Raw genomic sequence first — 24880 nt, 5'->3', positions numbered from 1 at the left:
TATGTAGATTTTGTAATCAAATACTGAATATTGACCGAAAGGTGGAGACTGACCGGAGCATTTCGTCGTAACATAACGTCGTAACATTGCTCGCGGCGAGCATCCGAAACTATGGATGGAGCGCTCGGCTCGCTGTACTGACTGCCTGAATGCTCGCAACGTAACACGTTACGTTACGACGAAATGCTCCGGTCAGTCTCCACTTAATACAAATGTGGCTCAAATATTGTCATTGAAGATTTATGTAAAACGATTATTTGAGAGTTGAATTTTAAATTGAAAAAAAGCAGAAAGGTGAGAAAAGTAAGAAGTTGGTAAAGAGGAGAGGAAAGTAAAAATAAGTATGTAAATATGTATGACATTAGTAATATTTAAGACTTTTGTTTTTTTCTTTCACTAGTTGATTCTACATTAAGTAGTTCCTGACGGAGCTCAAGTTGAAAATTCAGGAGTGCTATGCGTATCGACTCTACTTAAAAAAATTAATTTACATTCACAAACACTGTATTCAGGAAAAATCAAAGCAAACGCTGTTGCAGGGAAAGTGGCAATTGCGAATTTTTGAATTTGCTAAACTCTGGCATGAGATGCGCTAAATTGAAAATAATTATTGCATTTTGTACTATGCAAATAGGGTGTAATTTTCATTTTGATCCAAAAAAATACCCTGGCGAACTTTTGCCTTATTTTTCGTGGTTAGGTACTTACACACGTGTTTATTTTGTTAAATTCATAGAAAACGACAAGAGGTAGATTAACTCCTGTTTTCTGCGGTTTTTATCGTATTTTATTTATCGCCTGTCGGCGAGTTGTCCGTTGGCTTCCTGAGATATCTGGCGAGGAAATCGCGAGACACCCTAGCAGAATTCGCCAACTCTACCATCTTTAAGGTAAGAGGGTAAGATACGCATAAACCAAATCCTCGAAACAAGTTAATTATTTTCGCTAAACGACAGTTCTACATGTACCCATGTCGCCATGTTGAAAATGTAGTGACCATTATTATTATGCTTCTTTCATTCTAGCCATGTCAAAGTATTTTTAAAAGTTCAGTTTGTTTCAAATGAGTATACAGTAAGTGTTACAGAAGACTGCAGTTACTGTTTTGTGTTGTGCATTAAGAAGTTTAAAGTCAAGTTGATAAAGTAAATAGTTAAAATGAAAAGTGAAACAAAGTGTCGCTGTCATAATCTTCAGGGTCGTCGTGTCCAGGTAAGAACGTTCAGGAAGTCTGTAAAAGGTTTCCAACTGTAGTCGAATGTATCTGTTAACGCTTTAAGGGCAAGTCCGATTCACTCGGTTTCGTTACAGCGAGAAACATTGAAAACTCCGTTTACCTATAACGTTCCACTGTCTATTTTTTTGATGCCCTGATTTTATTTTTATTATTTATCTTATGTTTCGTTGATTTTATCAGTCTTTTACGCTCTCGCGCTAACGAGTTTGTCGGGGTTTTGTAGGGATGGATTCGGAAGATTCCCGAGAAGGTGCGGCGGGAAACGCGAGCTCCTCGAGCAGTAGCAGCAGCGGGTCCGCGTCCCCCGTGCGCCCCCACAGCCCGCCGAGCTCCCGCAGTCCGCGGAGCCCCGGCAGCCCCCGCAGCCCGCCGAGCCCTTCCAAGAGCTCGCGCCCCGCCAGCCCCGCCAGCCCCGCTTCGCCTAAAGAGCCAGATTCCCCGGTGAACTCGAAGGCTTTATCAGATAAGAGTGATAAAAACTCGGAAGGTAATTCTCCTAGTTGGAGGCCGGGTTCTCCTAAAAGGGGGTATAAGGGGTATGCGAGGTCCCCGGACGGTAAGAAGAGCGATTCAGGGGATGATTCTTCTCCGAGCCGACCCCAGAGTCCCTCTAGCCGGCCCCGCAGTCCTTCCAGCGAGCCGCCCAGCCCCCCTCCCGCCGGCGCTCCCCCGGACCCGGCGTTCCGCCCCCGGTCTCCCGAGTCCGCGCCCCGGTCCCCCGATTCGGAGAGCAACCAGACCCCGCCCGACAAGTGGAGCACCAAGAGTGACTTCGGCAGTCGGCAGCCGTCGGTGTCGCCCCTCGGCAGCCCCAAGTGGGAGTCTCCACCCGGGAACTCTCCGGACAAACCGCGAAGAAGGGCGCATTCTTCCAGCGCGTCGAGTCGAGACTCGAGTCCCGATGATCGCCCCGCTAAGCATCCTCCTACAGAAGAAATATCAGAAGGTGAGTTATACTAGATCTTAATTCGCTCGATAACTCAACTCGATAAAATGAAAAAACAGTGTAAATAAACATTTTTGATTTAAGCTTTACTTATTAAATATACCACAAAGTGACTGCCGAATGAATAAATCAAATTATACTATACAATTTGTCAAAACAATTTCACGGTACCATATTTTGCATGCCTCCAGGGTTCAATTCCCTATTGCTTCAAGAAATAAATTCCATATTGGAGGTTTGTTTGTAACCATGTTTTTTACGTTATAATTTTTTTCAGGGGAAATGGAGTCTGACCACGAACAAGAAAAGACTAAGGTCTCTGAGAAAGATAGTAAAGGCTCTAGTCGAGAGAAGAAAAACTCGGAAAGTAATGTGAACATGAGCCACGAAGATCTGTCGGACGTGTCAGACTTGGAGAGCATGGGAGCTGCCTCGGAGGATGAGCGACCAACTGTGATGAAAAGTCCCATTAGGGTCAGTTGTCAAGCTTTGTCTTTTTATTGGAACGTAACATTAAAGACAATAATAACTTCTAGAAATATACTAATGTAGAAATCGTGTTCTAACATTATTGCATTTTATAATACATGGCAACAAAAAGTGTAGTTCATTTTAGGTTGTGTTTAAAGTCAGATGTCTGTTGTGTCAACAGCGAAGTCCGCGACATTTTTGTGGAATAAAGTTCAAGCCTTCTGACTTTTTATGCATATAAAGTTGTTGCTAAGCACTTTTCTTGATGGTTTTTAATTGTTTTTGGCTTCAACATTTTGAAACATTGGAAATCACTAAAATCATAAAATTAGAATAAATCGGTAATTAAAGTCTCCTCCCTATTGTCCATGTTCCAACTGATAAAAAATTAGTATCAGCTTTTACCTCCTCATCCTTCACCATCTCAAGGCTACAACTCTCAAATTTAGGCTACGTTACGGTGTTTGATAATGATACATGCAATGAAAAACATGACATTAGATTTGAAGAAATAGCGCCATTTACCAAGTAAAAGTAAAATAAAAACTTATCTAGATTATTACCACAAAGTGACTGTTGAATCAATTAATTACATTCTATTTTTATGTTAAACCGAAAAGACATACAACCCTAACCTTAAATATATTATGTATATACCAATTGAAAAATAGAAACAACACCAGTATCGTAACAGAGTATGCTGTATTGCCGGTCGGCTTATATCTGTATTTACAATGTTATACATTTTGTAGGCACCAGAACATTCTGATAGCAGAGAATCGCCACCTAAATACGAACCAAAAATAAACGGAAATATAATTTCCAAGGGACATCCAGTATCTTCACCAAAAGTAGCAACAAACGGATCAATTTCAGAATCACTCAAACTAGACAAGGTAAGGCGCCATCGAATAGACTTGAATAATAGTATTATTTCTGCTCCTAGAACAGAACCGCTTTTAATATAAAAATTTCTAGTAAACTAACTAGTAATTTTTTTAATATCCCACGTTTGCAGATACCGCAAGAGAAGACAAGTAAAACAGAGGATGTGGAAGAACAGTTGGATTTCGAAGCGGAAGAAGGTGAATGCGTGGAAGCTCCAGAACCAAAGCAAAATAATGTTGATAAAAATTCTGAAACAGCAAATAAAGGTTTGATTTTTTTACCCTGTATTTATGTTGTCAGACTAAGAGCTGGGCAAAACTTGTCATGACCAAGAATGCATACTGAATTCTTGAATATCAAAAGTTTGAATAATTAATATGGTGTTGTGTATTGAAAAAAAAAAAAACAAGTGAATGGAAAGGTACATACCTAAGTTTGTGTTTAAAGTAAACACTAACCATTTTATGCATTATGGGTTACTATTTGCCCGCTAACGGTGTACTGAAATCTGCTAACCTGGATGCCGTTCACATTGGTGAACACATATTATTGTCGGGCAATTTTTTCATCAATCCCGACCCTAATAATACTCAGACAGTCTGCCGCCCGACCCTCAGTATACTAATCACAAGTAACCGCAAACCCAATTCTGATCTGTACAGTGTTTTTTGGCATCTCTCTTGCTTTACCAAAAGTAAGCAAATAGAAGTTCATCTTCGAGATATCAACAAGACTTTACAATACCAAACGATTCCAACAGAACTTTAAATATTTGGGAGCCAAGTACTTCAATAACCTTCTTACAGATATAAAAAAAAGAAGACATTAAAATGCTAAAAAATAAATTAAATAAATTATATACTTGTAAGAAAGAAAAAAACTTAAAAAATTATTTTAATATTTATATTTATAAATAAAAGCCTCCTGCTTTTAATCAACAGTATGTAAAAGACACTTTTTAAGCGTTTCCCGCAAACAATGTGTTAAGGCCCTACATACGTTAAATTGCAACTTAACTTTAAACCCAGGTAACATTTGACGTCATTGAATTTTTTGAATTGAAGTTTCTCTTCGAAAAAAATATGTGTTTTTGAAAGAAAAAGAGTTATTGAAAGGTGACGAGTTAAAAAAAATATTTAAAAAAAATAGTTTTTCAACGTGTATTCTAAAAAACAAACAAAAAACAGGCGTGAAATGACGTGTGGCTTCTAGCATTGCCAAACTCTGAATGAGATCTGTTATTGCGAGTATCCCTTTAAGAATCATGCAAATATTTAACCCTTATTCTGTCAGCCATAGATTTAAGAGGTATTAACCTGTTAACCGGGCGGGACGCATAAATACGTCAAACGTAAACAATATCAGGTACGGGTAGAACATGAATATATCCTTAAAATATATGTTGCGCCCTGGAACGGGCGAGATGTATATTTTTCGAACAACAAAGGTATTGTCATCCATATATCGCTCACTCCTTTCAAAAACGTCATAAATCAAAAATCGACAATTTTCAGTTTTGCATGTTTTCGGAATATCCAGAAAATGTGCTTTATCCAAGCAAAAGCGGCATATTTTTAACTAAATATTTACCCGCTACAGGGCAGAAAGTATTGTTTTTGCATTTTGAAGAAAAGGTATCGTTAAATTATTTTGTTAAATATACTAAATATTTTTCAAATGGAGAAAAAACCTTCAGGTTTTACCTAAAAAGATCTGTTGCACAGTAAAAAGTTCAATAAGTGGCTTGATATTTATTTTTAATACATTGTATTATATTTTTAAACGTTAAAAACGTTCTCCTAAAAAAACAAGTTTTTTGATTTATGACGTTCTTGAAAGGAGTGAGCGACATGTCTCGACATGAATTTAAGACACGGAGTGAATCAGTATTCGCACCCGTTACAAGTTGCGTAATTGGACAGCGGACCGACCAGTTAACAGGTAAATAGCGATTCTCTAGACTATTCTCCTTTGCATTGTAGATGATGACGAGGGTTCTGGAGCTGCGTCATCTCTGGAGGAAGGTGAAGTTTCCGACGAAGAGGAACGTAGACCTGAAGAGACTGAGCCGCGCCCCGTTTGCAGGTTCTATTCCCGCGGTCAGTGCACCTGGGGAGTCAGCTGCAGGTTGGTAATCCTTGTACCGCATTGGCTTACAGATAAAAGACATGTTTATAGTAGACTCTCTATTTCCTATCATCTACTGTTGAAAAATGGCATGAAAAGGAGTCAACAGTATGAAATTAATTAATAATTAATAATAAGAATAACCCACAAAGCTTCTATTTTGGAAGCTTGTCTACAGGTAGGAAAGGTAGAATTGAAATATGCATTACAGCTACATTACTATAGTATGGCGTTGTTGGATGGTGCTATGTGCTACGGGACCTGCGTCTTAAACATTTTTATGTTTTTATCCCAACCCGATGGTGCATAAGGCACTGCATCATATAAACACAATTTTGTCTTGATCCATGTATACATGAAAGAAAGGTGATCAGGTGTCTGCTTCAGGCACCAGTCCAGAGTAATATTGGGTAAACATGAAAATGAAAAATCACTGATATTTATTACCCCCCCCCCACTGGGAATCGAGCCCAGGACCTTCAGCACGGTGGCCGAGCGTGCTGGCCATTACACTACGAAGGCGAAATTATTATTTATATAACTTTGAAAAACTTGAGGTAGTACTTTACGAAAATGGCGCCATGTAAATTATCCAAAATTATTATTATTCTTCTACAGAATAAACGTAGAATAGCTGACTTATTTTTAAATAGCAATAACTTCCGACCAACCAATATATCTCAACTCTCTAAACAAAGGTTGTGAAAATTTTCATTCATATTGTAAGAGTTTGTCTATATCAAAAATGATTTTTGGCAGGTTCCTGCATCCCGGCGTAACTGACAAGGGCAACTACACGATGTTCGACATGGTGCGGGCCATGCCGGCAGGGTACGGGGTGCAGCACCCGCCCCCGCACGCCGCCGCACCGCACCCCGCCATGCTGGCCGCCTCGCGCACCGAGAGCGCCTGGGAGCGCGGCCTGAGGACCGCAAAGGAGGTCAGTCAACTGTACTAGGAACTAGTAGCAAGTCCGTCAGTGGAAGCGTTCACATGAGACACACATCTGACCCACATGGGTGATTCGGTTAGTCAACTGTACTAGGGACGTATGATGACTAGTAAGTACTTCCGTAGAGGCGTTCACATGAGACGCACATCCGACCCACATGGGTGATTCGGTTAGTCAATTGTACTAGGGACGTGTGATGACTAGTAAGTCCATCCGTAGAGGCGTTTAATGAGACGCACATCCGACCCACATGGGTGATTGGGTTCGCAAGTTAGCAAGTTCGTCCATGGAGGCATTCATATGAGATGCACATCTGTCCTTTGTCACGTGTACATGGGTGATTCTGTATATTAAAATTGTTATAATATATAATTTATATTTGAAGCAATAACTTTGTGATTTTCCATTTTATAATTCCCAAGTATTAATCAGTCTTGAAAAAGAAGCGGTTAGCTTCGAAACCGGTAGACATTATAATTAAGTAAAAAAAAAATATTTATGTTGTATTTTAAAACAAAGTTATATTTTAATTATAATTATGCTATAATATATGCTCCTTAGCACATTTCAGATGGGTATTTTTTATGCCTGCGAACTGCTGGCGACGGGATTTGATAATTATGTACATATAGTTAAGATATTAATAAAGAGATTGGTATATAATTTTCATATTAAAACATTGTATAATTTCTCCTTTTCTGCCTTTGGAATGAGGCAGGCGCAGAAGGTAAGAATACCCTTCCCTTCCTTGAGCATCAATCGACCAAATAGGTAGAAATACCTCTTCTGTCCGAAGTGTGTTAATTGGCTTAATGCTTTAAATTTAGTATATAATATGAGAGGAAAAAACACACCTCTCCCAAATACAAGTAATGCGTGGGAAATTTTCTCAATGAAAAAATAAACAAATCAATATTTTCAATACTAGTTTTTAAAAATAAGTTTTAATTGCTTTTTTATTTTCAATTTCAGGTGTAATATTATTTTGAATATCAATATGAGTAGATTTTGCGAAATTTGAACTATCCTTATTGAAATTGAAAAGCTGAACTATGTTTTCATTTATCATCATGTTTTCATCCCTCTTTGCAGATGATGCGCAAGGCCACCAAGCGCAAGGAGCAGGACACGGACTTCGAGGAGAAGAAGATGCACTTGAGCCTGGCAGCGGCCGGGCGCGCGGGCTCCCTGGGGCCCGAGGCGGAGCTGGACCCCGAGCTGGCGGCCTACGCCGGCTACCCCGCTCCGCGCGCCTCCCCCCCGCCCGCTGTCAAGCGAGAGCGCGAGGACTACTACCGCCAGGCGGAGAGGTGACGCATCATTTTAATATATCCCTGGCAACATTAACCTGTTAACCGGGGAGTTCACTTTTTAAGTACGCAACATACAACGGGCGCCAACTCTTTCACTAGGACGTGTCAGTACGTCACGCCCAGTGGACGTAAGTTCATATATTTTATTTATACTTAAAATATATGAAAAGACTATGAAATATATATATTTTCGTTTATTTATATATAAATCACAAAGGTAAATACAAAATTACAAACAAATAGAAAAAAATTCATGTCGAAACATGCATGGATGACTAATTACCTTGGATGTTCAAAAATATGGGTCCTGCCCGCTCCAGGGGGCAACATATATTTACGGGATGTATTCATATGTCCTACCCGTTGCCGATATTATTTAGGTTCGACGTATTTATACGTCCCGCCCGGTTAACAGGTCAACAGCTACGATTCTCCTTCTTTTGTCCCAATCCTGTAGATTAGTCTGTAGCAATAAATGACACCTCCTGCGTCACTCTTTTTTCTATTTTGCAAAACCCTCATCAACCCCTCATACGTCGAACAACCCGTGTCCTCGTAAGTCACAAATATATTCGCGGTGTGGGTGTACTCTGTCGTATGTTACCTCGATCGTTCCCTCTATAATTGGGTGCAAGAAACCTTCCTGTCTTAACACGTGACCGATCCATTTGGCACGTCTCTTCAAGATAGTCGCGAGTAGGTGCCTTCTTTCTTCAATCATTTCGTAATTATAATGGGCTAATTTTCGGGAGGAATATTAGTTGAATATTGTAGGAGAATAAAGTTGGTTGCATATTGCACGATTTTGTGTAGTTGCTACCAATGCCGTTAAAATCAATGTTTGCTACTGCCATCCGTTTGTCTCTTCCAATACGAAATATGTAATCAGGGTTCAATCCCCGAATTACTCAGACAAGTACTTGTGCAAGGAAGCCAGCGCATTGGCTGTGTGCATTTTGAATATCGTACCAGTCTTCTACACTGATGCCATTTACATTTTTATGTAACCATCTATTCCTTTAAATAATTAATATTGGCAGTGACATTAGTATTCGAGACTATTTATTTTATTTTTTTATATTCTTATTTTTTTTACTTAATCATTATGTATGTATTGCTATTTATTTCATCATCGTGTATGTATTGCCAAATTGATATTTTTTTGTAGTTCAATAAAACTTCAATATTCTGACTAATTGTGGGGAGGGTGTGTCCATTAAAGCCGTAAGTCGGTCATATTTATAGGTTTAAAATAAATCAAAAAAACTTTTTTTTATGTGAACACTGTAATTCGAATTGAATAATCATTGCTACGGCTAGGTGCACTCTACAAGTGGGACAGATGTCTCAAATTCTAGTGCTAGACATATGACGTAATTATCATGGCCGGTGAAAATTGTTTGCATGCGACACTTGAATTTAAGCATGTATAATATTTATTTATTTAAACTTCATGCACAGAAAATAAATAAGTACGTTGGCGGGCTTATTGCTAAGAAGCAATATCTCCAACTAACCAAAAACAGACTAGTGATATTGATCAACACGTTTGATACCATAAATAGCTGTTTGCAATCAGAGGGTAGATAGTACTTGAACATTAAAAAAACATAAATTATAAATTAACATATAAAAAAACATGAATTACAAAAGATGATAATAAGGAGGGCTAAGGAAAAAGGGAGTTTAGGGAATGAGGTAGAGCGAAAAACTAAGGGAGAAGGATTGATGGACAGTTAGGATTCTAATTATAAATAGTAATGTCTCAGACGTTTCTTAAAAGTTATTGGAGAAGGTGCATTTTTTACAAGGAGAGGTAATTCATTCCATAGTCTAGCCGCTTGGATAGAGAAGGATGATGTGTTATGGAGAGGAATGGAAAGTGTTCTTTCTTGGGAAGAACGATAATATTTTAATATTAACAGGGCATTTTTTTTTTCATTTGACCAGATTTTTTGTCTGTTAAATAGTAGTCCGTTATACATATTGAGATTTTCTGTACTGATATTGCATTCTATTTCTCTTTACTAAATTAAATGATTTTTTCAGGGAAGAGTATTACAGGCAGATGGAGAGGTATGTAATACATATTTTTTTATATATATTTTTTTTTATTTATTTAATATATTTATGTTTTTAAGTTATAACATAATACATATTAATATGTATATTTATTTATTTTACAAACAACTAATGTTGATCAATACATTTTTTGACCGAGTTATTTTACTAAATGATTCATTGGTCAATAGATTCATTGGTTAATGAGTAAATGACTCATTGGTCAATAGATTCTTTCCTTTCCACAATGACAAGTGGCGCTATCAATGACCGTTTACTATTTATCATCTAAAATCTGCCATGACTCAAAGAAGCCTTGGCAATTTTTTGTCTGGCCTCACCGTTTTAGTGGGGCCAGACTTTATTTTAATATTTCAGTTTCTCAATAAACGAGCTATAAGATCACAACAAATTAGTTCTCATTTGATTTCCAAAGTAATTTTTCACTCTAATTCAACATTTCCCTGGACTGGCACCTGAAGCGGAGGGCTGATCACCTTTCCTTCATATGTTAACGATCAAGATACCACTGTGTTTGTATGATGCAATGCCCATGCACTATCGAGTGCGGATAAGGGTGAGAAGATTAAAGATACCAAATATATAAAATGTTTTCCAGTCATACAATTGTAAGGGCTATAAATTCAAGTAAACTTTTCTGTATTAAAAATATGCAATAATTCTCATGTGAAACTGCAAGCATTCCAATCTGTTTTGAATTCTCAAATGTAGTGTTTTTATAGTAGTTAAATGTAAGATTTTTTTTAGTAAAAATGTTATTTTCAAATATCTTTCTCCTCTTTGTCAGGCGGGCGGTTTACGAGGATGTGCCCCGCGCGGCCGTGTACCCGCCCCGGGAGCGAGCTCGCGTGCCGCGGTACTCTTCTCGTATGGAGGGGCCCCCGGAGGACTCCCCCCCGCACCACTACTACCAGGAGAAGGGGCCCCCGCCCGACCTGGCGCATCACAAATCTGTAAGTTGGAGCCTTATATCACCCAATTTGTTTAATTTAGTAGATTTGTCATTATACATAACGCTCACTCCTTTCAAGAACGTCATAAATCAAAAATCGTCAATTTTCATTTGTGCATGTTTTCGGAATGCCCAAAAAATGTACTATATCCTAGCAAAAGAGGCATATTTTTTATTTAATATTTACCCGCTACAGGGCAGAAAGTGTTATTTTTGCATTTTTAAGAAAAGGTATTGTTTAATTATTTTTTTGAATATACTTAATATTTTTCAAATGGAGAAAAAACCTTCAGATTTTACCTAAAAAGAATAGTTACACAGTAAAAAGTTCAATAAGTGGCTTGATATTTATTTTTAATAAATTGTATTAAATTTTTAAACATTAAAAACGTTCACCTGAAAAATCAAGTATTTTGATTTATGATGTTCTTGAAAGGAGTGAGCGATAATTACAATGACATTCGTTAATGTCCATAATTTTCAGGTGAAGATTTTATTCTTGTATGAATATAAATCAGAATCTTTTTTATTCTGGGTGTGTATTTGTATAAGTAATGAACACAACTACACAGAAAAAAATATGGAATTTAAAAAAAAAAAACCCAAGTAACATTTAATGTATTTTTTTGTTTTAAAAAAAAAACACTGTTTTTGTATTGAAAAAATAAGTTTTTATTCAAAATAAATATGTGGTTTTTATAAGAAAAGAGTTATTGATAGGTAAGGAGATAAAAAGTATATAAAAATATTTTTTCAATACATATTCTAAAAAACAAAAAAATCCAATGTGTTCTAAAAAAAATGTGACCTGACTTCCGGCTCCTGTACATTGCCGGAATCTAAATGAATTTTACTATTGCGAGTATGGCCTTAATGTGGTTAGCACATTTGGCTATCATTCTAGAGGTCCTGAATTTAATTCCAAGGGGTGTGAAAATAAATATTTAAGGGATTTTTTTACTCTAAATGTTTATTTAATGTCACTCTGAAATGAAGGTGTGGGTTCTAGTTGAACACCTACTTAAATTAACAGAAGGGAAGCAAGATGAAAGCGGATTACTTTTAACACAGATTTATTCAGTTCCAAAAAATGACAGTCAAGAAATATTTAAGAATAATCGCGTGATTCTAATGTAAGCGCAGTTGGAGGGGGACGTGTCGATCACTGGACGGGCGGTGACGGAATGTGTTGTTCTGGTTTTTGTTCGGCCCGAGCTCGGTTTGCGTGTTCGATTATGCTCGTTCGTTCGATTGTTGTGGGTTGCCACATAGGACTGCTTATATTACCTTCACATAATGAACAATCAATATAACACTTCATTGATGTTATGCAGTCCCCTATGCACCGTTATGTGCAGATAATGGAAGAAGAATTAACGTTATCAATTCAAATAGAATTTTTATGCCTTGTATTTCTTTTTATTGGGATTTCTTATTTATCTACTTTTTATTATTAATTTAGGCCACTTCCCAGACAGAAGATATGTATATGAGAATATAGGAATAATTAAGAAACATTCTTGTCATAAATTTGTTAAAAATTTGTCTGCCTCTGTAGTGTAATGGTCAGCACACTCGGCTACCGTTCTGTAGGTCCCGGGTTCGATTCCCAGGGGGGTTCAAATAAATATAAGTGATTTTCCACTGTAATATTTATTCAATATTACCCTGGACTGGTACCTGAAGCGGAGGGCTGATCCCCTTTCCTTCATGTGTAAAAACGATCAAGATAACACTGCGTTATATGACGCAGTGCCCTGTGCACCATTTGGGTGCGGATAAGGGTTTTATTATTGTTATTATTACTTGTCATAAATATGGAATCTTTCGTTATATTATTTAGAAATGCATGTATCTATCACAACATAACATATTATAAGAAAATAATTTTCTTTTAAAAAATATGTATTCAAATATTTTTAAAAAATCTGCCTATCAAATATTTTTATTTTCGGGATAAAAATATTATCCTTTTAACTGGTTTTGGTTGAACTAAACTTCTTTTCTCTTTTATATCTTGTTAATTTATGATCACCGCTGATCTGTACTCATACTTTTTTACGTAGTGAGAATTATTCCGAATAATGTGTCTATTTCTTTAATAAAACTAACATTGTTTTTAATAAATTTCTTGGGAATGAAGATGGAAGAGAGACAAATACCACAACAAGGACCAATCAAGACTGTAATTACCTTATTATCTAACGTTATTCAATTAGTTGTGCTGTTTATAAAAAGTTTTTTTTACTAACATGTACCTATTGTAGAAGTTGTAGTATCTGTCAGCTTTAGTATTTTGAAACTTGATATAATTGCTGCATTAATAATAGTAAAATATATTCAGTTGTAATGTGCTTTTTATAAATATATAAATAATCACAAATATTTTAAATCAACGAGGGTAAAATGTTTCATGAAACAGATGTCGTATGAACTGTAAATTCTTAGTAAAGTCCAAGGAAATTAGTTTCATTTAAAATTGACAAAAACAAATCCTTCAATACTTTCATACATATCATTTTTAAAACTGTTCTAGTATGATCATGCATCTCTTTTTTCGACCTGAAGTGTTAACAAAATTTATTTTTCAATTGAAAATCGGAATTTCAGAAAATCACTCGTATCTTTACTTACATCTTTTTATGCAGAAGGATAAGTATTAAAAAAAATCACACACAGTGAAATATTGTATTCAAAACTGTGTATAGCTTCCCTACATAACATTTTACAGCTTGCCAACATTCATACTGTCATTGCTGGAACTATTAAATATATGTACGTTATTCATCCTTGAATTTTAAATAACTTGCTTTTGTACTTTATTTTGAATTGATTTTGGATTTCAACATAAAAAACACATTTAATTAATGATTTCAGTTGCAGTGTGTACATAGTTATGTTTAGATCAATTGAATGCATAATTTTGTATGTGTTGTGTTTTGTTTTTCTTTTGTTGTGCGTTTTTATTTAAACTTATATGTATATGTATTCTCTCTGTTTTGTTGATAATGCATGTAAAATATGTAGAAGCGTAATTTAGTTGATATAGTATAGATAAGTGTTTTCAAATAACAATGACAATGTTATATTTTAGATAAACTTTTTGTATTATACTAATTATTTATTACCACTGACCACTATTATCTAAGAAGGTATCTTCAAATAAGCTAGTGTTTTTGCCTAGAATTTTCGCTCATGAATTACATGAAATTAAAATAACATTAAATACAAAAAGTAAATCCACTCACAAATAGGTATATGCTATAAAAATTGTAAAGTTGAAGCCTGTGTAGGGCCATAATAAGCGATGTTGCATAAGCTGTAGCTAGATTTCAGTCACTTGGACGTTAGGTAAATCAAAAACGTTTTTAAATTTTCAATTACTTATAAAATTGAACAAATCTGATTTTGCTCAAACTAGCTTTTTATGTTTCCTTAATTCTTGAAAAAAATTAAGAAAAACCAAGTGACTACCAATAGTGAATGGTATAAATCAGGGGTTCCCAAAGTGTGCGCCGCGGCCCCCTGGTACGCCGTAGAAAGTAATGAGGGGCGCCGTGAGTCGAACCTCTATCGTTATCCGAAACCATAAATATTCTTTTTTTTTTGCTGTTCTCTGTTTCAATTCTGAATTCTTATAAATATAATAAAACTCGATTTCATATTGTGGGTATTTTAATTTTTGTGCCTATCTACCCCACTACTATTATTGTAGGTACCTATTCTGAGGGGCTTATATCAGGGTAATACATATATACAGGGTCTTTCATTAAATGCATCCTTTCTTTAAATTTGAATAAAAAAATTCATTTCAATGGCCCATCAATGGCAATATGTATGGAATATAACACATTATAAACTTTGCTATTAAAATGACATTTTAATTTATTTTGTCAGATTTGTTATGGGCCATTCGGTAGAGTTATGTCATATGTGTTTTCACCCTTTAGCGCCGGCTTCGAACAACCCGGGAGGTGATAGTCCAGAAGGCCATGGTGACGGCCCGCGGGGACGAGTGGGCCGACCCCTGGATGAGGAGCGGCGGCCGGAACGCCCCGGCCGAGAGGAGAAGGAAGCCGGGGAAATACAGTTCTGCCAGCTCTTATTCTTCATCGAGGTATTAGAATATTGCGTATACTTATAACCAATTCACCAGTTTTACTATGGATATATGCATAAATATATGGATATATGCATTCGTCCACCTCCATAGTGTAATGGTCAGCACGTTCGGTTACCATTCTGGAGGTCCCGGGTTCGATTCCCAGGGGGGTCAAATAAATATAAGTGATTTTTTCACTATAACATTTATTCAATATCACCCTGGACTGGTACCTAAAGCGGAGGGCTGAACACCTTTCCTTCATGTGTTAACGATCAAGATAACACTGCGTTTATATGATGCAGTGCCCTATGGACCATTGGGTGCGGATAAGGGTTTGAAGAAGAAGAATATGCATAAAACAGGTTGATCAATTTTGTCAATTTGGCAAAACCTTTGAATGCCAAAAATACGATAAACAAGATAGAGTCAATCAATGTGATAACACTTGTGATTTCTCACTAAAAATGATGTGAATTTAATTTAATTGAATTAAAAAAAAAATCCGGAAATTTTTATTTCTGGTGTTCTCCATAATTTATCTATGCAAAAAAGTGCCTAAACTCCGTTTTACATATTTGCTGTGCCGCGCAAATAGTTGCTCACCTATTACAGGAATGTGTGCACTGTCAAAGGTACATGCACTTACTTTTTTGCACCATTTATCTTTAAATTTTTTGCCAATTTGTGCTATAGCCTAGAGACTACAATAAGAACAAGGATTTTTTATAAGATTTTTTTTATAACGCAAGTTGTTTTCAGAATTGTGGCGTCATATAATATATTATGATGCTGCTAATTTGATCCATCACTGTATAACCATATTTAAAAATTACATTAATATGAACCCTTTAATGAGGATTCATTTTAGCTCAAACTGTGTAGATATGTGTATCTTGAAATATTACGCAGTAGCAAATGAAATAATTGTTTGTCGATAATGTGAACCTACGGACCACACTTATATACCTAAGGGTGGTGACTGACCGGAGCTATTTCGTCTTAATGAAACACATTACGATGCGAGCATTCGTATAGTCAGTAAAGCTAGCCGAGCGCTCCATCCATAGTTTCGGATGCTTGCTACGAGCGATGTTACGACGTTACGTTACGACAAAATGCTCCGGTAAGTCACCACCCTAATAAGTAATACAGTAGAATCGCGATATAACGAAATCCAAGGGACCAAAAAATATTAATTCGTAATAACGAATTCCCACATATAACGAATTTTTTTAAATCATACTTAGTATGTATATGTTGCGCGCCGTTGCAAAAAATGTTGCGCGGCTTTTCAAAAAGATCGCAAGTTCTGCAAACAAAGGAGGAAGGGGGCCATAGGGAACTGAATATCTACATATTTTCACTAGTTTTCTTATTAACCTTACGGTGATAAAAGTGCCGCGGGAATCGATGATACTCGTATGTATTTTGTACACAATATGAGAATGTGATTTTAAAACAGGAAAAACGTAAATATTCATAGTTGCTTTTACTGGCCATATTTAAAGTTGAAATATAACAATTTTGTAATGTTGGTACTGGTAAATATGTATCTGAAAATGAGAATAATAACATCAAATATAATAATAATAATATCACAAGTAGCCGCCAAAGCCGAGAACGAGAACGGCTTGCGCGCTACTGACGGCCAGTGTTGTCAGACGTCAAAGAGTAGTTTTCGATATTGAGATTGCGAAATTACGAGACGGCGAAATTTTCCAAAATTTACGCGATGAATTTTTTTTCGCCGTCGCTAAAAATTTCCTAATATCCGTTAAAATTCCGTTATAATCCTTCAAATTCCGTTTGATCTCTTTATTCCTTCAAAATCCGTATAAAACGGACAAATTCGTATTTGTCCAAATTGTCCGTCATATTTAATATTCCTAGTTGCTTTTATTGGCCATATTTAAAGTTTAAATAAAACAATTTTGTAATGTTGGGTCTGGTAAATGTTATTCATAATGTCATTCATTTGCAGCGACGGAAATAAATAATTTGTAAAAAAATCGGGAATCAAATCCTAACATAAAATCGTAAAAATACACAAATGTTTCTGTGTTTGCGCGTGTGGCGTGCTTTGTAAGTATGCGTGCATGTCGTACGTCGTAACACGTTACTCCGCTAGTCCAATAGTGTGCAGATTGTCTTACCCGACACTACGCCCCACTTAGGGCGCTTGTCCACTACCCGAAATTCCGTGTAATTTTACTGTCCGGCACGTCAGTTAGCGTTTTAAAATGACGATTGGCTTGGATTGGCTTGTGCTTTTGTCCATCTTTCTTCGGATCGGAGCTCTTGATCGGTGCGTGAACACGTTGCACGTAAATTCGATCGTAAAATCGTCGTTTTAAAACGCAAACTGACTGTCGGAAGGACGGTAAAATTATTCCATGTAGTGGACAAATGCCCTTACGATGTAGATAAAAGAGGATGCAATTTGAGGATTATTATTGTCAACAGAATCATTTCATTGAGATAAAAAGATGGATTGTAATTTGAGAATTATTATTGTCTACCATTGAGATAAGCAGGTGGACTGATTATGGGAGAGAATATACTTGAGAATTTTTATGGCCTACAGAAATAATTTCATTGAAATAAGAAGAGAGATTATAACTACTTCGCCTACTTTCAAAATCCGCCAGATCCATATAAGTCGATTTTACAAAAAAAATCCAAATTCTCCGGATAACATTTATGTTTCAAAGATTTGTCTATCTTTATATAAAATATTTTAAAATAGAGAATTTTCCCATTTTTTTGGAAAGTTTTTCAGTACTCAAAAAAAAAACCGATTCCATAGAGTATTTATTTTAAAATCTTATAAAACTGGATCTAGCGGATTTTGAAAGTAGGCGACACAACTAAAGAATTATTATTGCTAAAGTAAATCATTTCACTGACTCATTGACTCTAATTACTAATTACTCAAGCTGATGGGATATTGTATTGAATTACTTTTAAAAATCGCCATAAAACCATCCGCATATGGTGCGGCGGCGCAACATTTTTTATTTGCAATATTTTTATCATAACATTTTTTATTTGTTATAAATTTACTTAAATGTATTGGCACTTTTTCATACGGGACAAAAGTGATTTTGTTATACATAATAACGGGATTTCGTTATATAAATGCATTTTTGTATGAAAAATTAGTTTTAGGGAATAAATTTGTTTTTTTTTTTCGATATACGTCATTTTTCGATATATCGCGATTACTTATATCGCGATTCTACTGTATAGTGTCCTACAGGAGTGTTGCCATATACGCCATTACTCACCTGGGCAAGGTTGGTGCTTGCTGTATATAAAGCATTGAAGAAAAATAAACAGTCACAATTGTGAAGCTACCAGTTTTGCAGTTCTCTTTGATATATAATATCGTCATTAGATGTCTAATTTATGAAAATTATCATTTTAAAACGTTCAGATATTTCATAATTTTTAAAGTTTACTATAAATTGTTTTGTAGAAATTTGAAAAATTAATATTCACTGCAGATAATGCAAATTCTTTATCCATCCAAAATGATATATTTTGTTACTCAATTTATCACTAAGTATAGCACTTTGTCTGGATTGACTAACCGATTTATGTTTGTCCCCCTTCCCACCTCCACCCGTCCGCTCCACATTTAACTCATCTTCTTTCACAACAATAATTTCCTCCGCATCATCGCTTTCAACTCTGTCTGTCACTCGTAATATCCGATTATGCCGCCTTGGAATGCCACATTGTTACCCCGATTACTCACGCTTTCCGCTTTGACTCCTCCGGTTGGTGGTACACTCATCGCTGTCTACGCGGGTGACTGTTTCATCTGGTTTCCTTTGGTGTTGACTTGTCTACCTCTGTTCCACCAGTTCCTCTGATTCTAGCTCTCGGTCTTCGAGTTCTGCCAAGTCTCCGTCGCGACCGTCTGCCAAACGGAATGCGAGATCGCCGCCCAAGCAAAGGTAATACCCCGTGAAACTTTTATTTCATCAGCCAATTCAAAATGCCCATAAAACTAGCCGATACAAGTCTTAAGCCCTTTAAATGCCCATTCTTACCTGTATCGTTTAATGATAATAATAATGGTACGAATAGGAAGACGGAAACGCGCAAATAAAGACAATTATTTATTTATCGAAAATTATAAAACTTGTATGGGCGAGAAGAACAAAGCGACGCCAATTGACAAAGAGCGAGCGCGACTTATATATATATATGTTTGAATTTTAATCTTATCTGAGCACTCAAATATTGGTCCTTCACCCTTTATATACGATTTTAAAGGAGTTACATGTGGTGGGGACAATATTGTAAACAAAATAAAAGTCAATGAACTGCGCATCTTTGTTCTTCTCGCATACATTTATGAATACAATTTTAATACACAAATTCTTATAAAAAATACACAAATTTGGAAGGAACATTACCTATTTACTTTGGCTATATTTTTCAATAGCAACATTTTCATCGTTTTCAATATCATTTTTACTGGATGAGGGTAGGATACAGGGGATATAAGGTCCGGTCTGATATCTTTTTTGTATAATTTTTTATTACAAGGTCAAATTTTATAGGTAATTGTACGCACATAAATAAGAACCAAATTACATTCATATATTCAATATTATAATATATGATATGTCCGCATCCGTGGTGTGATGGTTAGCGTATTTAGCTATTGTTTAGCAGCTGTGCTGGAGGTTCTAAATATTAGTGATTTTACTCTCTATAAATAATTATTTAATATTAATTTTAATTTAAGTTTCACATATTTCTTATTCCTTATCCTATTTCTTAAAATCTGGTGTGACACGTATTTCCATCATTTTAAAATATGGTGTTTGAAAATGATGTGAAATGCATCGAAACTTGTGTCACAGTAGATTTTAAGAAATAGTGGTATTTACTAAGTAAAACTTTAATTAAAATGGATTGATTTTACCACAAAATGACTGCGTAATCAATTAATGAAAATATTTAATACTACCCTGGACTGGTCCCTGAACCGTAGGAGTGGTCACCTTCCCTTCATGTAAGTAACGATCAAGATAACTCTGCGTCAATACGATGCAGTGCCCTATGCACCATTGGGCAGGGATTAGATTTTTTTTAATGTAATGCCAATGTTGATGCAACTGGGGCCTATAAATAACAAGTCAAGTATAAGAAGAGTATAAATCAAGTAGTGAATTTTCGTTGTCCGTCTCCATGGTGTAATGGTCAGCGTGTTTAGCTACCGTGCTGGAGGTCCCGGGCTCGATTCCCAGGGGGGGTGAAAATAAATATTAGTGATTTTACACTGTAATATTTATTTAATATTACCCTGGACTGGTTCCTGAAGCACAAGAGTTATCACCTTGCCTTCATGTAAGTTATGATCAAGATAACACTGCATAACGATGCAGTGCCCTATGCACCATTGGGTGCGGATAAGGGTTATAAGTAAGTAAGTAAGTGAATTAATGTGTCTGTTTGTTATGTAGGGTGGCCCGCCCTGCCTTGTCTCCCTCCGTGATAGTCCAAGAGCGCCGCGCGGCCACGGCGCGTGCCCTCGCCATGAACCCGCCCGCGCCGTCCGCACGCCGCAGGGCACCCTCCCCCGCCGCCGCGCGTCAACACGCAGCCAACCCGCCGCCACCGCCCAAGGTACACACTTCAATACTTGTTCACTCGAAATTGCAAACCCCTTATTCTTCTACAGTTCAATTCGTACAATACAATTCGTCGGCAGTTCTTGTCAGAACTTCGGGACGCGGATCTGACTTAGGAGGATGCAAGGGAGCTGGCAGCCGACAGAAAAGCCTGGAGACAGTTTTTGGACTCCATATGCTCCACCTAGGGAGCGGATATGGTTTTTAATTAATTATTCTTCTAGCTTGTGTACATTGCTAATGTTTACAAGTCCCCTAGGTTTGACCTTGGTACAAATAGCACATGTGTTACAAAATCTGATCAACTTGGTACAGCATAACAATTAACCCCGAAAGCGCAACAATACGGCGGCTCCACTTTCCTGCCTTCAGACTCAGCTGATTGACGACGTTTTTCATTAAATATTTTTTTAATTTTCTCTCATTATCATTTTCATATCATAATCCATACCTGTATAAGCCCCCTTGAGGTAGTTTTTTTACGAAAATGGCGCTGTACAAATCATCCAAGATTATTATTTAACCCTCGTATATCAATATTGGTACGGCGCAATAATTATAAATTGACCTATGACCCTGTGCGCCCGCTAGGGGCAGGACAGGAATGTACGCGGGGAATGTTTATGTTATATTTATTTATTTATTGAACGGCTGAAGCCTTTAGATAATACATATTCACAGTATCTTATATAAAAAAAAATATTATTGAGACCCAACCCTTATGAGATTGACACAAAGGAGATTGCAAACACTTGTCCTTGTACTGTCATAGCGACCTGTTGAATAAACCGATCTTAATTACGAGTTGTTTACTGACACCTGAGCCCCGTAATAATATTGAGGTCTTAAATATTCTGTGTGTGGTGTGATGTATGAATATCTAGCTCTCGTCAGAAGATTGCTTATAAATGAAAAACTTGATTACAGATCACGGTTTTTTTATTTAAAATTTTAAAATTGTAATTTAAAACTTCAAATAAAAAAACCGAATAAGGACCCTTTTTCATATTGTTACGAATAATAAAAATCACTCAATCAATCAAAGGTCGTGGTTACTGGTGGCAAGTGTCTTGAGCAGCGAGCGTGCAGGAAGAGAAAAATTACACATACACGCGAGTTTTTATGGACTCTTCTGCGTTCAGTATGCAGGGCTTACAACTTTATAGGTTTACCAGTGCGGGCAACCCGATGGGTTTGCTTGTTTGTTTAGGTACTTACTCGAGATTGAGTAATGAGTCACCGCAATATTGCATTTGAAAATTCACATCTTTTATCTAAAATATCTCCTATACTTTATTTGCAGGGTGGAGTGGATGCTTTTGGAAGAACAAAACCGACCAAACCAAAGCCAAGAAAGCGGTATTCCAAATCTTCATCATCAGGATCAGGTAAGCGTGATTTTGAGTACCGTCAGAACCAATGAGTTCCGTACTGACCATAGATGTATTGATTTGAATGGGACTTTCTGAATTTTGTTAACCGACAACTCTCCTCCCCGGCTATTACGAGATTTGAGTTAGCTGTTATAAAATTGCTTATTGATATTACATCTTACTTGTTGATTTGAATGGGACTTTCTGAGTTTTGTTAACTGACAACTCTCCTCCCCGGCTATTACGAGATTTGAGTTAGCTGTTATAAAATTGCTTATTGATATTACATCTTACTTGTTGATTTGAATGGGACTTTCTGAGTTTTGTTAACTGACAACTCTCCTCCCCGGCTATTACGAGATTTGAGTTAGCTGTTATAAAATTGCTTATTAATATTACATCTTACTTGTTGATTTGAATGGGACTTTCTGAGTTTTGTTAACCGACAACTCTCCTCCCCGGCTATTACAAGATTTGAGTTAGCTGTTATAAAATTTATTTATTTTTGTTTCAGATTCGTCGTCGAGTACCAGTGACTCTGACTCGGAGTCGGGAAGCTCCAGTTCCAGTTCCGCGAGCGCCCCCCGCCGCACCGCTCCCCCTCCCGCCATCGTCCCCCCGCCTGCCATGCCTCCGAGGCAGGCGGACACAAAGAAGGATGGAGTCGGTAATACACAATTCCTCTATTTCTAATTATTTTTATTTGTCAACCATGGAAAAATTGCAAATTATAAGCGTTGTCATTTATATAGATATTGCTGTTTTCAGAGTCTGAAATCTATTTTTAAAAAAGGTTAATGTTAAACAACGAAATTTATAATTTTTTAATTATAGTTTTACCTGGTAAATACCACTATTTCTTAAAATCCATTGTGACACGTGTTCTGATACATTCCGCATAATTTTCAAACATATACGTACATATAAACATTTGAAAATGATGCGGAATGCATCAAAACATGTGTCACAGTGGATTTTAAGAAATATATAGTGGTATTTACCAAGTAAAACTTAAATTAAAAATGGATAGATACTACTGCAAAGTGAATGCTGAACCAATTAATGAAAAATTTATATATTTATGAAATAAGGAATGTATGTACATATACATAAGAGTTTTTAGTAAATATACTATTTTTTAATTATTCATTTCAAAATGTATTTTACTACAGATCCTGCATCCAAAAAGAGGCCTGCCACTTCTCCTGTCAACAATATGCCGGCAAAGAGGCCGGTTTCCCGGCGGGAAGAGCTCCTCAAACAGCTCAAGGCTGTGGAGGATGCCATCGCCAGGAAAAGGTCCAAGATATGAACGAGTGATCACCTCACAGGATTCTTGTCTGGTTCCTTCGAACACAAATTGACCTCCCATACATTCCCTTTGAGATTAAAGTCGGATGGGTCGTTTATAGATTTGGCAGTAAATCGTTTTGTTCATAGATAGAGTTTAAAGGTATTTTTATTATTAATAAGTAATTATTATATAAACATGTGATCTAGTAGTGAATAGTTTGAATACACTGCTTATCTTAGAATCATATCAAGTCTTTTATATTGCATAGCTTGACCAATTTCCCTAAGCAAATACGGGTGGTGTGTCTGAATAGTTTCACGGTAATGAATTGTTCATTTTGTTTATCAATAAAACTTTTTAAAAATCAAAACTTGGTAATTGATTATTATTATGTGGTTTGTGAAGTTGTGTGCTTCACACTTTTTTGTGATTTTGGATGACTCGCACATTGGTTGGCTAATGAGATAAATAACACATTGCCGAATTCACACAATAACAAACTACATACGAACAAAGTAAGATGGTAATATAAATTATTTTAAAAACCAGAAGAAAACAAAAAAACTAATTTCGCAACAAAATAGTTTATGTGAAAATTATTAATTATACAGTAGTTTGTATTTGAAAAGAAATGCCAAATGACTTAACCATAATTATTTTTGTGTTATGTAAGATTTGTGATAGTTTTATTTTACGTTTTAATCCAACTGCATACATATTGGTTATGTATTTACAGGTAGTAAAATGCATGTTGTAAAAAAAAACTCAACATATTTTGTTGTTTACGGTGTACTACATCGTAAATACATTTTACAAAATCCGGAGGTTTAGTTCTAGCATGTTAGTGTACACTTTCACTTCTTATGATGTTTTTATTTTAAAATGATCACTAAACAAGTCACTTACTGGGACATTTTTGATCTAGATATGTCTATTTTTTTTATACAGAGACACAATACTGTTCCTACCATATCATCAGTGCTGTTATTTCCATGCTGTGAATTCTCAAATGAAACGTAAATTTCAACTACATACCATACCGTTCATCACCATGAATGTGTAAATAAATTGTTTTAAATACACAATAAAGATTTTTTTTAAATGTTATTCAACAATACCACTACTTGTGTACATTTTTTGTTACCGCAATGTGTGTTTTTTCATGTTTATTGCTGAACAATTTTGGTTTGCATAAAAAATACATAGTCAACATTGATTGATCTAGTAATTATTTTTCGTACTAAAGATTTTATGTGAAATAAAATAAACTCAACCGTTGTTTCGTTCTGTACAAGCAATTGCTGTACTTTTATTGTTCCAGTGAATGTAATATATTGTGTAACTTTTTTTAATGTGTAGGCTGTTTGTGTTAGCCGAACAAAACTAAATATTACAATTGCATACATATTTTAATTTCATGTAAAAGTGTGAAACATTTCTTTTTTAAACCTCTGTAACTAAATTACAATAAATATTTTTTCCTACATTC

At 36.0% G+C, this 24880-nt stretch overlaps 1 protein-coding gene across 5 annotated transcripts; it reads left to right on the top strand.

Moving 5' to 3' along the window:
- Positions 1-755: 755 nt before the first annotated feature.
- Positions 756-24880, top strand: LOC148304691 (uncharacterized). 5 transcript variants are annotated; one of them, XM_088267830.1, is made up of 17 exons: positions 756-890; positions 1461-2183; positions 2461-2657; positions 3407-3550; positions 3673-3808; positions 5525-5669; positions 6429-6609; positions 7714-7931; positions 9984-10010; positions 10804-10969; positions 13112-13153; positions 14919-15085; positions 18958-19035; positions 20557-20719; positions 22028-22112; positions 22612-22764; positions 23270-24877. In XM_088267830.1, the coding sequence occupies exons 2-17, from the start codon at positions 1463-1465 to the stop codon at positions 23407-23409; spliced, it is 2763 nt and encodes a 920-aa protein (XP_088123956.1). In that variant the 5' UTR covers positions 756-890; positions 1461-1462; the 3' UTR covers positions 23410-24877. The 5 variants fall into 5 exon arrangements, with proteins under 5 accessions (XP_088123956.1, XP_088123954.1, XP_088123958.1 ...); XM_088267828.1 differs by having other exon boundaries at positions 18943-19035; XM_088267829.1 differs by lacking the exon at positions 756-890 and adding an exon at positions 1083-1212 and having other exon boundaries at positions 18943-19035.

The sequence above is a fragment of the Brachycentrus maculatus genome, unplaced genomic scaffold, assembly GCF_059751285.1.
Source record: "Brachycentrus maculatus isolate JH-2025_06_01 unplaced genomic scaffold, ASM5975128v1 h1tg000306l, whole genome shotgun sequence".
Lineage (NCBI taxonomy): Eukaryota > Metazoa > Arthropoda > Insecta > Trichoptera > Brachycentridae > Brachycentrus > Brachycentrus maculatus.
Note: the sequence above shows the minus strand (reverse complement) of the source record. Positions and strands in the feature narration are given on the sequence as shown.

What these genes read in the sequence shown, in the direction of transcription:
- LOC148304691 (XM_088267828.1), top strand. Translation starts at nt 1,463, where the DNA reads ATGGATTCGGAAGATTCCCGAGAAGGTGCGGCGGGAAACGCGAGCTCC. An exon ending in TTCTGAAACAGCAAATAAAG is followed by an intron (nt 3,809 to 5,524) that starts GTTTGATTTTTT and finishes TTTGCATTGTAG; the next exon opens with ATGATGACGAGGGTTCTGGA. An exon ending in ACCTGGGGAGTCAGCTGCAG is followed by an intron (nt 5,670 to 6,428) that starts GTTGGTAATCCT and finishes GATTTTTGGCAG; the next exon opens with GTTCCTGCATCCCGGCGTAA.